General features: G+C 44.0%; 1 protein-coding gene across 1 annotated transcript in view; it reads right to left on the bottom strand.

Annotated features, from left to right (window-relative positions):
• PITPNC1 (phosphatidylinositol transfer protein, cytoplasmic 1) overlaps positions 1–16,172 on the bottom strand; it is a 66,502-nt gene extending 50,330 nt beyond the window's left edge. Inside the window, exons 1-2 of the mRNA XM_019542798.1 lie at positions 16,152–16,172; positions 5,886–5,957 (exon numbers count right to left, since the gene is read on the bottom strand). Of these exons, the coding sequence (XP_019398343.1) occupies positions 5,886–5,957; positions 16,152–16,172 (93 nt within the window). The remainder of the gene's footprint in view (positions 1–5,885; positions 5,958–16,151) is intronic.
• Positions 16,173–16,890: the final 718 nt, after the last annotated feature.

Below are 16,890 nucleotides of genomic sequence, written 5' to 3'. Positions count from 1 at the left end.
GGAAACCAGCCAAAGGAATGTGTGGAGATCGTCTCTCCTTCGTCTTTCCCAAAGTAAACTCTGCTTTGCTCCACAACAGACTCCCCATGTCACACAGCAGGCCCTGGGCCCCGGCTGCGCCTCGTGCTGGAATCTGACATTCACCAGCCGTGCAGCTGCTCTCGCTAACACGTCCGAATCATCAGAGCTGAATGCCAGCCAACGTTTAACCATCATCATCCCTCCTAAAACCACGCCGCTACATTTCTCCAGCTCATTCTGCATAAGAAAAAAAAGCAGCAACTACTGCTCTAATCCCACAGATTAAGCAGCCGCTTTAAATGTAAAGCCTGGCAATTCTACCACCGTCTTGGACTTCTGGACACTGTTTAACACACAAGCACGTCAGGGATCTTACTGACCTTCATGCTACCAGTTAAAATAAATACATCTTATGATGAGGACTGGAAGAAAGACAAGCATCATATATTTTCCATGGGTTTTCTTTCTGGGCTGTCAGTATGTCACTGTGTTTTTATCATGTGGGCCACCCAGCAAGTCTTGGAGAGTCTCCCACCAAATGAGTTGCAAGAACAGAAACAAATTGTATGGGTCACGTGTGTCAGAGATAAGGGAATGCATGTCATTGCTCTGATGGCTCCATTGCCACATCACTTCTATGGGTGCTGTGGGTGGCAGTGACATATTTAAAAATACGCTAGAGCCCCACGCAAGAACGCCACTCTTGGCAGGTCTCGTTACGAGCGCAAGCTCTTCTGGGACCGTTCCAAGTGCCGGCACACCACGTCTCCATACACAGTGAACAGAGTCAGACTAATTGGGTTTCCAGGATTCAGCAGCCACTAGCCATCTCACGCTTCCCTCCTGGACAAAAACTGCTTGAAGTCAATCTGTATCTTCAAACACATTTCCCATTCGGAAGTGTCATGCATTGTCCCAAAGCCATAAAGAATGGGGCAGCTGTGGCCATCTATTAGAAAGAATTTATCATTACTCTTGGAGTCAATGGGAACTCTGTTTCCAAGTGAAAAATTGGACCCTGTGGGCTTTTAATACGAATGGAAATATTTCTTGAACCATATGAAATGAAACGCCAGTGGAAGGCAAAAATCCATTTCTATTTAAATGGGATTAAGCTCTCATGAAAAACAGAACGGCAGTGAGATTTTCAAAACCTAAACTTTTGGATGTTCTCCATCTATGTGTGCCCCCTAGTACGACAGTATTTGTGTGCCTCATGAGCTATTTATCCTCACATCCTATGAGCAAGGAAGTGAATTTTACAGATGGAAATCTGAGAGACCAAGGACTTGTCTTTTTGTGACAGCAGTCTTGTCCTGGGAAGGATGGGGTCATCCATGGGTCTCCCCACCCCCAAGGTTCATAGGCATGCTACAGACCTGGGAACTCCCCTGTGAGGCTACCCAGGACTGATCCCCCTATGCTCACTCTGGGGCCTTTGGTCTTTCTGGCAGGCCTGAGTGTGGTCACCGTGGACAAGCTTGAGCAGCTTGGTGAACCTGCAGGTCTGGCGTGTGTAGTGAACCCAGGTGGGTGGGATGTAGTTGGGATGGCTCAGACCCATCCTTGCTGGGACCAGCCCCTGCAGCAATACAGACAAGTACTAAGCGACTCGCCCAAGGTTAAATGAGAAGCCTGTGGTATGGCATGGATCTGAACCCACCCATTCCAAATCCTAGGCCTGCACCTCAATTACAATCCAGCTGTACCCTAGCTTTTTTCTCTTTTTTTGGGAGCATGGGGGAAGCTGGTGGAGAAAACACTATGGTCATACTTTAAGGGCACATCTGCACCACGGTGGCAGCACTTCTGCCAGCTGCTCCTGCAAGCATTCTCCAAATCCAGAAATCTGATGGTGAAGCTATGCCAGGCACCCCTCTGCAGCTGCTGTTGGGACCTTGGTCTGACATGCTTGAAAGTGGCCACTGGGAATGACCTCAAAGCATCTGCATCAGGTCTGGAGTGTGTATGCAGGCATGCGTGGGAAGGGTGTATTGGGGGATGCCCCTGTAGAGGGCACTGGTGCTGTGGTATAGACACATCCTAATGCTCTCTGTGACGGTCACTTCCCGCAGGCCTTTGGTTCTTTATTAAGGCAATGACTGTGAAACAGCAGAATGATTTGCAAATTAAGCAAAAGGTGTTAGACGATAAGCAAGTCATCACTGTTACATCCAAAAGATCAAAAATCCAGTCACAATATGTAATATCTGTGCCTATTTTACAGTTCATGGACCTGGTATAGTCTCATATTTTCAATAGCTACCTCTGTCTCTGGCACTTCTGAAGTATAAATGAGAGGACAATCAGGAAGAAATTTTAAGAAATGTTATGAAGATCTATTACCTATTGGAGAAAATCACAGATATTGTAGAAAGCTGTAGAGAGCTTAAAAACAGAACCATAAAAGCCAAAGCCTATAAAGACTACTGCCTAAATATAAAATAAATGCTTTCTCCTTCCAGTAGACTATGGACCATTTAAGGCAAAAAATAACTGCGTTCAAATAAACATACGGTGTTTTTCAAATGTAAGGTTGTTTATTTTTAAAAATGCAAGCTCACTCTCAGTTAATAAATTAAACATAATGTACATTTTTATGAGCTGCACTTAATAAATATCAGGACATATATTTTATTATGTGGCTGTCAGTATTAAAGTCATTATGCTGTACTGGAACCAATTATCTCTGCAAGTCAGTATGACTTTTATTCTATTGTATTTTCAATGTATGAGGTCTTCCTTGGACAGATTGGGTTATTGGCTGAAGGACTATTTGTGACTGACAACTGAGCTGTATCTATATTCCCCAAAAAGGACAAAATTAACAGGTCTCAGTGCTTCTGGTCTACACAGCCCTTGGGGAAAGCACTGATGGGGAAAATGCTGGTATCATTTTAGAGTAAAACAACTCATCTGAAATAAGAAATGCTGAATGAATACAGGGCCAACAGAAGAAGCTCAGATCTGTCTAAATCAAGAAGTGAAGTCAATAATTCATGGACACAGATCTTTTCAGGCAAGTCATGGACAAACCAATTATTCACAAATGAGCAGTAAGTCATACCACTCACCCCTGTGAATTTTTACCATTTAAGTTACTAGATAACCTTCAGAATCCCCTTCCGCATTACTTGTTAATCATTTAACAGAGAGCTGCCATTCATGAGGGAGCTTTTAGTCTGTGCATACCACGTATATGAATCTCTTACAGCAAAACGACAAGCTTAGCACGTTGCAGCAGGTTATTTCCACAGAATCGATGAGAAAGGAACCGCGTGAATTAGGGACCTGGCCTCACGTCACCTGTCAGTGTTCACAGATGGAGCCCTTATGTAAGCAGTGTAGTTTTTCCCTGCCCAGCACAGTCCCTCCTGTCGAGGGGCCTTGCCTCATAGCAGCTCAAGCTGCAGATGCTGCAGTTAACTTAAAGATACAAGTGGGAGGCTGTCCTCTTTATTGGTGGAAAGAAGCCAATTGTGGAGCCTTTCATTTTCCATGAAGCAGTCTCATTTTCAGAAATTCTGCGTTCTAATTCCAGGTCTGGCTTCTGAACAGACTGTTAAAATAAACTGAGTGACCTTTATCATTAGCCTAGTTTCAAGCATTGTTAATTATGCCATAAAACTTCAGCGTAACAGTGGCAATGTTTGATGTACTAACATGTTCATCCAATACTGATTTCGAAAGGGAGAGTTGCCATATGAACAGCTGTTATATCAGCTGTGCTGAAACACTAGAAATCACAAGTAGTTGGATTTATGATACTGCACTATTATCACCTACACGAGACTCATTAGTGCCATTCATTTGCCACATCTACCTTATGTCATTGTTTATGCTTGTGCAACATGAACACAAAACTCCAATGGATCACACGGCAGCATGTTACACTCACTTAGCATAAGTGAACACAATGACAAAAGGTGGAAGGCAGGGCAAATCAGGTCCCAGTATACATCATTTAATTGTATTCCTAGTTACTGTTAATGTCTTTCATTAGTTTCTGTAATCATTACCTTGAGAAGAAAAATCAGGAAAACATCTATCAAAATATGTTACTGGAATTAGAAAATAATGATCAGATAACACATAATGTATCACATTAAGTGACATCAGAATATTAATGAACTTGCACTGCTTTCATCCATTAATCAAAATAATTATCTTCAGCATTTCCTTCAATCTAATGGTTGCTTTTCAAAATCAATATCTATTTTATTAAACTGTATACAACTGAAAAAGGAATCAGAGTTCAGAGAATGATAAAAAAAATCTGTAAAATCACACAGAAAGTCTAGAAATAGCTTGGCTAAAGTCACTCGTGTATTATTAGGTGAATAATTTATTCCTCACTCTATTATAATGGATCACTCAACACAGTCTGTATTGAAATTGAGAAATGCATCAAGGCATCATCTCCGATTAATTATTTCTTCATCGATGGTTGGCAGATAAAGTGAAGGGAGCATAGCATATCTCTGAATAAAACCCAATGCCACTAATTCACAAGAGCCTTTCAGATGAAAATGCTATGGCTTCAGTGCAGCAAAAGGCTACAATTACATGGTTTCTGCCGCAGGGAGTAAGGAAATAAAACATAGTTATTTAATTTTGTTGAATAGTTAAATGGATTTAAATGAGAAGTTTAGTACAAAACAGCACAAAATGAAAAGCAGGAAAAACTTGTCTGTATGCAGGTTCCCTGAATAGGAAAAATATTGACTTAGCTTGAGCCTTACTGCAAATTTTGCCATAAAGGAATTCTTTCAGACAATAAAAACTGAATTTGAAACCCACCCATTTAGTAGTAGGTGCCAAGTCCATTGCATTAAGGGGCTCCAGGTCACAAACACCACTGGGCTATGAATCAGAGTCCTCCTTCTTGTAATATGCAGAAAGTTTGCTTTTTAGTTTTCAGCATTTCGAAACTACATCGGTTTTATCCTCATCAGTGGTCAGTGTTAAGATGCAAGGACCATATTCTAGAGATCTCCAATCAACTTATTATCAAACTTTGGGCCAATGACTTCAACTTTGTGGATCAAGATATCACATGGCAAAATTCATTTAACACCAGCTCCACAGGGACTGTCATAATAATTAATTAATGTTTACAAAGAGTTTGACTGCAATGAAGGGATCTGACCTGGTATCAGCAGAGGATCCCACTAGGTGCTTTAAAATTCACTGATCTAATACTCGTTCAGGGCTTGACGCGGTCATATGTTTTGCTCTTAAGCTGTCATCCTAAAGACTTTTTGAGCACTTACTTCTTGGTGAAGGAACCTCATTGAAAATTGGTTTTGCAGCTCTACTTCTTCCATGCTGTTAGTACGAACACATCTTCTTAATGCCATTTGGCCTCCAAGGACACGCTGAGAAATATGTTGCATCCTTTCACCTCTTCCAAGACCATTTGACCATAAGGAGTGGGTTTTATCAAAGTTAAATTGTTGCCAATGTCAGAAAGCAAAGGGGAAAATTAAAACGGTATTAACTAAGGATAACAGAGGTCACAGGTAAGTGTTGAGGGGATTTATAACCTGTTTCCTACATCACTGGTTTGAATTTAGCTTAGATCAGTAACAACTGGAAGGTGCATTATTTGTGTGTGCGCTATTCAAAATGGAAAGGTGCCCATATCACAAAAGCTATGGTTTAAAATGAAGACTCTTCCTCATAGTGTACACTGCTTAATTGTTTTGCAAGCTGCATGGCCTCCTGATGAACTAGCTGTATGGATGAGGAAATCCCAAGAGTGCCTTTTCCACACGTTAGCCATGCAAGCCGGAGGCACGCAGCATACTTTGCAAAGCTCTTACATAGGTTTGAAAAATTATTTTAAACAAGGTCATACTTACACTGTCATTACTCCCTTTGTTGTCTTCGTATTTTGTTTCTATATGAATGGAGAATTTAGGCAAAAATGAGCACTGCAAAAAAAGGAAAATGTGTTTAGTTCAATCAGCAAAGTTAACTGGTTCATTGGGTCACATGTTCAGTAAGTCCATATGCAAGCAGGTTTTGCCCCCCCAAGACTGTAGCAAGAAACAGAATCAAAAGAATTTAACTAGCAATGATCTGAACGGTTCTGAAAGGATATAGTGATGCAATCTTAAATATGAGCACTGGGACAAGTTATAAAACAAACTTGTGTTTGATATTCTAGAGCAACTGACTATAACAATTATCGTATTTTTGATGCATAATAATAGAAACATTCTGACTACTCCTGTACCGCACTTTGTGTTGAATTCCTACAAGCAAAGTCTTTGGGGGCTGTAGAGCTTTCCCTGGAGTCATTAATGTCTGCAGAACAACCAGAAGTGCATCCTGGAGTAGGCTTTCCCTCCTATGCACTAACCTCACAGACATTTTACTTGCTGCAGTTTCTGCCCAAAAAGCTGAGGATGAGACAAACAAGCAATATTCAGTTTCAGTATGGAGTAGATTTGAAAGTACTTTCACTGTAATAATGATCTTCCAGGGAAATTCCTTGGTTTAATTTTGGCGTCAACCTAACAAACCATCAGATCGACCCAACCCACATAATGCTAAAAATCATTAATAAAAATAGTTTACCTGTTGACTTAAGGACAGCATGACCATTGACCTCCATGCCTCATCACATCCCCTAAAGCCAGCTGAGAGCAACCTCTTACAAGTACCAGCAGTCTGCTAAGTCTACTTGGCGAAAATGCCTGGGAGGTCATTTCTGGAAGCTGCTCCTCAGATCTGGAACTCCCCTGCTCCAGCAAGACCTCTCTATTTGGGCAGGCATTTAGCAACAAGATGCTGTTTACTGGACCTCTGCTTCATTTTGTTTTATTTTAGTTATACTAGTTGCCCTTTTAAGTTGTTCTGTTTCTCTGTCCTGAGCCTTTGCGGGGAAAAGTGGCATATGAACTGCATGCATGCATAAATAAACATCCTTCATCCCAAAGTCCGATTCTTCATATACACTGGTACAACCCAATTTCTGCTATTTTACTTGAGGGTAAGCTTCCCCCTGTATGGGTTGGTTCATCTAGGTGGTTTCCTAGGAGTACGAGATGCAATGCTAGACAAGGCATTTTCTGCTTTATTATTCAAGCATCTTTAAGTGGTTTTTTTACTCCTTCCCCCAAATAATGTTTTTTGAGTGTACGTAAAAGTAGACAGAGTTCTCTAGCCATCCTTGGATGATGTTAGTTCAGTCTCCTTATGACATCAAATCCTCTCTTGCACTAATTGTTAGAGAATCTGACATGTCAGTTCTTTGTAGAGGTTTTCTGTTCACCATGGAAAAATGTGGTAAAACCCGGATTTTCTAATTTTAAAGAGAAAAACCTGGTTTTTCTCATTTTCAAGGAGAAAAACCCAGATTTTCTTTTAAAGGAGAAAAGCACAGGAAACAGTAGTGGGTTTCCTCTTGCAGGCTGGCAGAGTCCCAGTCTGCAAGGGGCTGGGGGAGCAGGAGGAGGGCGATCACCAGCGGGTGCCGTGCGTGTGCACACACACACATGCACATTGCCACCAGAGCAGCTCCCGCAGGTAAGGTGGGGTGGGAAGGGGGACTGAGGCCCCCATAGGGAGGGAGAAGCTGGGCAGAGCTGGGGCTGGAGGTGCTGCGAAGCCCAGGAGGTGTGAGACAGGGCTGCGGGCAGCTCATGCAGGGGTTAGACTCCCTGCTGCTGCGCACACTCCCGAGGAGCACGTGCTCCCCAGATTTGTGTGCGGGGCATGGTGGTGGGCTGCCCGGTGCAGGCTCAGGGCTCCCTGTCCTGGTGCCCTTCTCTGGGGCCTCTGCAGTCCAGCGGGGAGACCTGGTGTGGCAGGGCAGTGGGGCTGAGCGCTGCACCACACCGCCATGGCGAGGCGACCCCTGCCCACCCAGCAGCAGCAGAGGTGGCGGTGCAAAGTTGTGCACTGCTGCCAGGCGGGTAGGGGGCACCTTCCAATGGTGGCACAAAGCTCCCACTGGCAGCAACAAACTTCCCCACCCGGCCCCACTCTGCCCTGCTGCACTGGGTCTCACCTGCTGGGCCGTGGAGACCTCAGGGGGAGGGCAGCAGGGTGGAGAGCCTGAAGCCCACAGCAGGCAGCCTGCATTCCCCCCCTGCATGGGCACTGCTCCAGCTGTGCCACCCATAGGGGAGGGTAAGCTGGCTCTGCTACAGCAGCTACCACCACCTCCTGCCAGCGGCAGCTGGGGCTCAGGCGCTGCTGCGGGGGGGGACAGGGGGCTGCAGACCTGGGTCCCTGGCCCCGTAGCTCTGGCAGCTGGCGGCCCCCTCTGACAGGGCTGTAGGTGGGAAGTAACGGGCACCAGCAGGGTTGGGGGGCTGTGGCTTGGGAGTCAGGGGCCTGGACCTGCATCCTCATCAGCAAAGGCAGCAGGGGGAAAACCCAAAGTCAAATGCCAAAATTTATAAGTATTTAGAATTTATTTTATTATAGCGATTGAGGCACATTTAGGCTTCCAAACTGCTTTAAAATTGTAAATATATCAATAAAACATGGTGTTCAACTGCTACCTATATATATAGTGGCATTTCATTTTAATCATGGGTTCTGGATTTTTTAATCACAGAAGTTGTGAGATTTAAAAAAAAATAAATAAAAAAAAAATCAGAGCATTTGCAATTTCTAAACAGAGAAAACCAGGATCCCTGTGTCACTGAAGTCCAGTGTCAAAGAGGCTATGGGAATCTCGCAATTGTTTCCAATATTATGCATGGAGGTTATATAAAGAAGAAATGTGGATGTCTCAGTGCTTGCACTATTACTGAGCCAAGTTTGGACTTGACTGGAGTTGATTACAGCTCCCCCATCAGGGAGAGGTTGCTAACTTTGGCCTCTATGCATTAAATTGACATGATTAGCATGTTAATTGAGGCATAAACAGCTAGGGTGTTATATATGCACCCAATTTAAGGCACCATGAAATGGCTGGTGTATGGCATGTGTAGCACGGCAGGAGGGAGCAATTTTTGGGAGTGGGGATCAGATCCCATGGTGCCCTTCAATAAACTTGTGCCGGGGCCTAAGAAATGGGGGCCGTTTGGAGAGCCAAAGGCACTGAAGCCAACTTGAAAGGGGAAGCAGAATTTTCCTGAGATGAGAAAATGTATCTTTTCTTTTACCTTGACTCCATTAAAATGAGCCTGAGCACAATTCTGTACTGGATTTAGAAAACACTTCCCTCTGCTATAGAGGAGTCCAACAATGTTTCCATCACTGGTTAAGAAAACAGGTCATAAACTATGCACCTGGGTTATTGAGTAAAGAACAGAGCAATTGTAAGGGTGGTGCGCAGATTAAATCAGCAATGTGCAGTGGGAAGAAGGGCCAGCTTCACCGATGGCCCTGTCAGTTCTTATTACCCGTACCTCTGGGGAGCTGAACACACGCTATACGTTCGTCTCAGAAAAGGCTAGGTGAGCATCCTAAGAATACATCCCCAGTCAGAGCTGGAGTTGAAATACCACAGGTTAACAAGGCAGAAATCCAGATACTTTTTCAAATGAGCTTTCACCTGCAGTCGCAGCATTACCACACAGGGCCCTTAGTTCCTGTCACAGATCCTACAAGTGATGCACCAGACATACCGCTGCTTTATTTCCTTAAGTCCTCGAAGGAGCTACCGTTTCAGTCACAAATCCCACAGTGGGTGACCCTCAGCTTTGGGTGACTGGGCCATCCACTTCTGCAAGGCTACAGCCCAGTGCTGCAAGCACCCGCACGCAAGGGAAGGGATCAGATGGCTGGGAAAAGAAAGCATTACTTGGAGAACTCTGTGTTTGCAATGGCAAGTGCTTCCTGGGAAGGCTATACAATATAAACACGAAACCATTACAAGAATAGTAAAGATAAACAGCACAGGACTAGCAGCTTGCTTTGCCTGGTTGCTTGCTGACCTAAGCATGACAGATCTGAATCTTTTTCTTTTCCATTACAGTGTTATTTCCTCCTTAATATAAGGATATGAAAGCTAGAAATATGCCAAAGATATAGACAGACACTTAAATGCCTTTGAATTAAATGGAATGACTTTATAACAAATGCCAGATTTATCAGCATGCTTATCTCCAAAATTATCCAGAAGAGAAGTTATCTGTCTGTTATGACAAGCATGGCACTGGGCTGCCGGGGGAAGAAGAAGAAGGAGGGACCGATCAAACGAAGCCCTGCGTCAACTGGTGCTTAGAGATGGAAAACTTGACGGCCGTAATAACACAGAGGGTGTGGAAAAAGAAACCCAGGGCAGATAGGAAGAGAAGAGCCTGGCTCATGCTCAAACAACTTTTGGTGGCAACAGAAGGATTCAAATTGAAAAAAATAAACAACAGCAGTAAGGCCATGGTCACTAATTCTGAGATTCGCTTTTTAACGTGTGTAAAGAGGCTGGTAAAGCATATTGCTACTGGAGGTAGATTATAAACTCCAGATTTCTTTCTTTTTGTTTTTTTTAAATATATGGGCTCATCACAAAATGCTGCCGGGTGTTTGGAACGGCTGGAATCTGACCATCTTGCTGCTGGGGTGGCAAAGACATGGCATGTGGCGTTCTCCAACACAGTCTGTAGCAGCCCTGATGTTTAATCGGCGGGATAGCCTGCAGAGACTACAGGGCCATGCATGCCATGCGACAGCGAGACTCAAGCTGGAAGGCGATGTACTGAGACTGCTGCAGGAAGTAGCCGGTAGGAAACGCGGACAGCTGCTACAAGACATCACAAGGTCCCACGCCGTGTTCTTCTGGGCGACATATGGCCACACCCATGTCACCAGTTGCTCATAGTTTCTATTAGAGTTACTGAATTTAGAAAGATGTACATAAAAAAGGCCTCTTCATGGGCTACTAGATGTCTGGAGCAGTTATTAGAGAACTACAAGTGATGGCTATTCTGTGTGCATGTCCACAGGCTTTCGTTCAGTGACCTCGTTTCTTATGTTTCCAATACCAGCTCTCTTTGTTTTAATATTCATTCTCTCCATTACAGATTTTTTTAAAATCCAACTGGATGCAAGTCAAGCCCAGCAAACAGTACAAACAGAAGCCATGAATGAAGGAAATGAGCACCCAGCTGCTGAAAAGTAACTATGGCAGATCATGTCTGGGCAAGCCACGTATTAGTTCTGGTCAATCTGGGAACCCGCAATTTGGGAACCTGATTTCTTAAATGTAGAGACCAAGGCCAGCTCTCTGGCTAAAACCTCAGTGAGTATGAGAAACAACCATTCCTACCACACTAGCCCTAAAGACCACGTCCGTACAGCCCAGTCCACAGTCCTCATTTCTAGAAGTACTGCAGCTGCCACCACAGCCCCGACCACCCCGACTGCCACAAGAAGTGGTGCCTTCACCAATACATCCGAAAATCCTCTTGTGGGTTTTGTTGCCTGTACGTTTATATTTACACTCGTTAGACAAACCTCACCCCACAATGGTTATGTTTCCCTTGAACCAATGAAAATCTCCCTCTGCTATCTGGCTGTCAACTTCTAGGAGGTGCGTGTTGGAACGTGTCTTCCACAATGCAAATACATTTTTCCTTGAATGTACCAGAACTGTTACCCTGAAACAACTTCAACTTCAGACGAACGAGAGAACGAAGAATAAAAACCCACAACTGATTTATTTGGTTTAAGGGGGAAAGAAAAGTTACAGGTTTGGTACAACCAAGAGTCCTGAGAGGCAAATGAATTAGGTCCTAAGTTCTCAGAACAGAGGGGTTTTGTGTGCATGACCCTATTTTATCTAACACTTTCGGATAAATGAGGTGGCACTTTCGGTTTCTCGGTAAGTGGTAAATTCCAAATTTAAGTCCCGCTTCAGCGATGCTATAACCTACTGTGCAAGGGTAAATTTCTTCCAAACTTCCTCAAAACTCAGTTGTAATAGGGGAGTAAGGACCGTTCCTGTGGTGAACGCAGGTGGAGCCTTGCATTAAAGCTGACTACTTTTGAGATGAAACGATACGTTTACTGAAGGGATTATATGATGTGGGGCCTGCACTAGCAGGCGACTGATCTCCGTGACCCAGGAGGTCCCTTCTGATCCTATGTTCCTAAAAACATTTAATGGATTTACCACCACTGGTTTAGCAGCAATGGGGCCTTCCTGGCTTTCAGCAAAGCTTAGCAGGCTCCAGGTTTTTGAATAAGTCACAATGTGTTTTGTAATTCATCAGCCAGACTCTAATTGGCAAAGAGCTGTGGCAGAGCCAGGGAACTGTTTATGCATCACTCAAATAGCTTCATCATTCATCGCATACAAAGTTTTTGATTTTTGTCTTAAAGAATAGCGTGTTTACTTCTGCAAGGATTAAAATGTGTTATGCAAGACTTCAAATCAAATACCAGAGTGAATTACAGGAAAGGATCTTTTTAGTGCATTTCTTTTCAAAGCACCACTCCTTCCTCCTTTGGGCATGTGCCCCAGCACAAACCTGGCAGCTGGCTGGTACGCTGGGCACGCACTGGAACGCACGGGATGAGCTTTGCAATTTTCCATTCAACGTCTCCACTTAGCCAGGTGCTCCTTGCAGGAAAACAAGTGGCAATTCCAGGAGCCCAGGTCCTTATTTTTTCATTAAGCCTAATGTTCTGCTGAATATGACCAAATCTCTGGGGTCTCCTGTGTCTTCTTTGGCTCTAAATAAAGACAGTCCTTTCTACAAAACCACCTAGATGCTGGCTCCAAAATCCTCTGAATTGTATTATTCCCTTTGAATATTTCTAAGCATCCTACGAATACACAACATCCAAAAACCAAATGTGTAGGAAGGACACATCACATAAAAAGGATTCTGCTTTTGGAAACTCTCAGGGGAATTTATGAGAGAAGACGGCAACTAGTGAAACAACCAAGTCTGCAAGAGTAATTGCCAGATTTAAGCATGAGCATTTCCAGATTAAAAGGAGGGGGAAGAGAAAGTGGCATATGGAAAATACACGCAGAGTTGGATTTTCAATTCACAATAAACAACCTCTTGCAAAATGAAAGGGCTATTTTTAGCATGATGATTGATTAGCGTTGCCATAGCAATAAGAAACACTTACAAGAACAGGATAAAATGTAAGCAAGCCAAAACAAGTGCCAAAGCCTTTAAGGGACAGTCAAACACATATGTCATTTTATAGGCAGTTTTAGGAGAGAGCTGTAAAAAATATTCTTTACGTAGAGATAACATCTAAGGTGGATGAAGGGTTTACAATACTTTACAATAACTATGCTGGGCATAAAGCCAAGGAAAAGGGCTCCTTCGCCCTCAGTAACCTGCTCTGGATACAAAGAAGCTGTTCAACTAGCCAAAGTGAAGGGCATTTTAGCTATTTTCATTGCCCATTGGGGTCCTCCCCTCCTGCAGACAACCCACAGCACTGCTAGAGACTTCCCCAGTCTGTGCCACCTCTCCATATTCCTCAAACATTAATCCTCAGTCTTTGGGACCTAGTTTTAGACTGTCAAAGTTAATCCTGCTCTTTGCTAGAGCAGCAAGGCCATACCTCTTAAACCTTTACGTAACTGGAGAAGCTGCCTTTTCTTGCTTACTCATTACCCACTGCTTTTCAGCCTTTGGGCTTTCTTCTACGGTCATATACACATTCTCCTGGCAATGCAGCTAGGCCCAGCTCCTGCTCTTGACCCCACCATAAACACTTTCAACATAACAATATACCCTGGGAAAGAGAGGTCTTGGCCTCATTGGTCAAGGCTGGCCCCACTCAACATGATTTCCCTGTCTGTGAAGTGCTAACTTCTGAATATCTGATCCTAGAAACTCCCAAACGGCAGGAAGGCTCTAGGTATCAATGGGCAGAGCACGGCTGATTATCACAAACATCAGAAAACACCCAGAGCCCTTGGTTTCTGTTTAGTAGACCCAGCAACTTTGAGCACCTCTGCAATTGTCCTTGGATCAATGAACCAGGTGGTTGCTCTCACCATAACAATACCTCTCATCTGAGTGCACCCCAAATGACTTCTGAAAGATGCGTCTCCCAGGAAAGGAACAAAAGTAATGGAGATGGGAGAGCCAAGGGAAAAACAGAGCATGGGGTGGGGGCATCCAATACTGCATCACAGGAAGGGGGAAGACGCACACAGACCCTGGCAAAGGAGGAAATGCCGAACCCAAACGCATTTTCTACGTTGCATTGATTTTAATTAAGCTTAAAATTAATTAAAAAAAACAAACCCATGCAAACTCTTGCCAGCCCATGAAAACTTCCTGAAACCCTTTTCTCAGAGGAAAAAGGGATGAAGATATGAACAGCCCCCCTTAGAAACGTTCACAAATAATTTATGAACTGCAGAAACCATCATATGTCACCACTTACAGGAAAAAACCCTAAACATCAGCTCAGCTGGCTAGGAGACATTTCCTAACCTAACCAACGCCTGTTCTTGCCTGAACTTGATTATAACATTTGTGCTTTATTTAGTTTTATTTCTGTTTCAAATAATGGCATTTACAGCTTTCCAGACAGAAACGGCTTTCTCAGGCTCATTCCCACCAGCATAAAGGACTGCCATTCTGGCTACACAAGTCAACGGGAGTTTTGCCACGGAGTCTGGCATGGCCAGGGTTTCACACAAGAGTACTGTACAGGAAAACGTCTCCCGTGTAGCTGCTGGTTACCCAGCGATTTCTTCAAGTGCTGAAGTCTGGGTCCTGATGGGCTTCACGCAGGCTCTCTGCCAACAGGGGGATTTCATTTACAAAGAGCTCTACTTGCTGCTATCACAATCCTTTTGTATTCTTGTGGCTTCAAAACGCCTGAAACCAATACTGCTTTTAGAGGCAGACTCAGGGGGCCAAGACCGCACAGCATTCAGCCATTACTGATGCTGCATTAGAGACAGAGAAGCCCGGGCTATCAATAACTTCTGTCCACTCCCCACAATCTTCCTGGGTGAGAGCTCTGATTCAGAGGGAAATGACTCCGCTCAGTAAGATCCCCATGCATCACACTGCACAGATTATGACAGATTATAGACAGATTTAATTACAAGATTGAAAAGGCCACAAACCAATAAATGCAGTACCAACTTTCACCTTGCATGTGCAAACCCAGTTCCCACTGCGGAGTCCTACATTTTGGGTTGTTAAAAGGCAGGTGTAATATTAGACTTGAACAAGTGTACCAGTTTTTGCAGTTCTTTGATTTGGTCTTTTTTACTACTCAGCCTTGGCTGGAATGCAATGCTTTATTGCCCGTCCATAACATTTTACATACTGCACCAGGGAGTCCTTTACTGTTGATGATGTTTGCATCTTTTGTGGCTGTGGCTTTAAACGGATGTAATATGCCTACAATCAAGTATTTTATTTGAGTACTAAATTCTGAAACCAGAGAAGAAATCATTATACTCTGGAACCAACCCTGCATCACTGAAGTCAATGAAAATTTTTCAGGCCTGAAACCTAGATGGAGGAAGTCATGAAGGGATTTTTAATTCATGAATATGGCAAATAACTCCCTGCTCTTCAAAACCTGTTAGCATTATTAAACAGTTCATTAAAATATTCCTTAGTGGCCAAACAAGATTGGGACTCCATTATGCTGGGCACTGCACAAACCCAGAGTAGCAGACAATCCCGGTCCCGGAGATAACTCCCGATGAATTATAACAATATTGACATGATGGCTGAAGGGTTGGGGAAAGCATACAACATTCCTGGAATAATATGACAGCAACAGATGTCCCAGTACTTCCATAATTTTCCCCACAGGTGGGTTCCCATAGGAGGGCATAGATAAATGGAAAAAGAAATAAAGTGAAGAGGGTAAAGGAAACAAACAGGGCAGAAAGCAGAAAGGGGCAGGGGGAAAAGGACCCTGCTTCGATGGCTTTGGAAGCAGGGTCCCTGCCCAGTTCCTTTCTGAACATCTCCTCCACGTCACTCGGTCCCTGCGCCTGGAATGGGGTACGGCCCTCCCCGCATGCTCCTCCATCTGACCGTCTCCCCCATAATGGAGCAGATCCTGCTTTGACTGCTTCTGCATCTACCCTACTTGTTGGAGTCTCCGACTTAAACGTTCTTACAAAACTTTCATTTTCATCAGCATGTGGTTATACTTAGCCAAAGCCAGACCTCAGAAATTCAACACGCTGTGCTGTTACCCAAACCTACCCGACTGCAGAAGAACGCCATCCTCCGTGGAGCACTGTGAGCCACGCAGGCAGGCTATGCTCATGGGAGCTCAGTTTATTTCTGTGTGAATGTAGCAGGTCATACAGACGCCACTGCAGGATCTGGGTCCTATCCTGTAAGCCTCTTCTTTTTGAATCTCTGTACAGTGCCTAGCTCAATTCCGGTGCTATAACAAAGTTTCCTTCTGCCTTTACATTGATTCTTGCATGTCATGTCTTTCAGTGGGGAGTTTGCTCCCATAAAAATAGCCATCATATTACTGACTATTCTTGGCATATTGTGAACAGCACGGGGGGCACGGGGCATGCACAATACAGCTGTTCAGTATGGGCCACTTACTGCACAGCTTGGCATCAGTCAGGATGGCAAGAACACGACTTTATAAATTATGATCATGAACACTGGGAAAATGAATGATTCAGTCAAGTCACAAATGCTGCAACTTTTCTGTTATGTTTCAGTTAAAGAAAAGCTTTGCAAGAGTCAACTGGTGAAATCCCTATTGGGACTGGGGCTAGGCAGGTTTTGGACTGAAGAGGATGATCTAAACGACCTCCAGGCATCATGAAACAGGCCTCCCCTGGCAGTGTGGGGGTGACAGACCAGGCCCCAGGGGTGGCTGAGACACCTGTGTGGCTTCTGCCCCCTCCAGTTCCTCAGGATACCCTGCCTTTCTTCTCACCTGCCACGCTTCGATGAAACAATTTGATTACAAAAG

Source organism: Crocodylus porosus, unplaced genomic scaffold (genome assembly GCF_001723895.1).
Source record: "Crocodylus porosus isolate Cpor-Errol unplaced genomic scaffold, CroPor_comp1, whole genome shotgun sequence".
Taxonomy (NCBI): domain Eukaryota; kingdom Metazoa; phylum Chordata; order Crocodylia; family Crocodylidae; genus Crocodylus; species Crocodylus porosus.
Note: the sequence above shows the minus strand (reverse complement) of the source record. Positions and strands in the feature narration are given on the sequence as shown.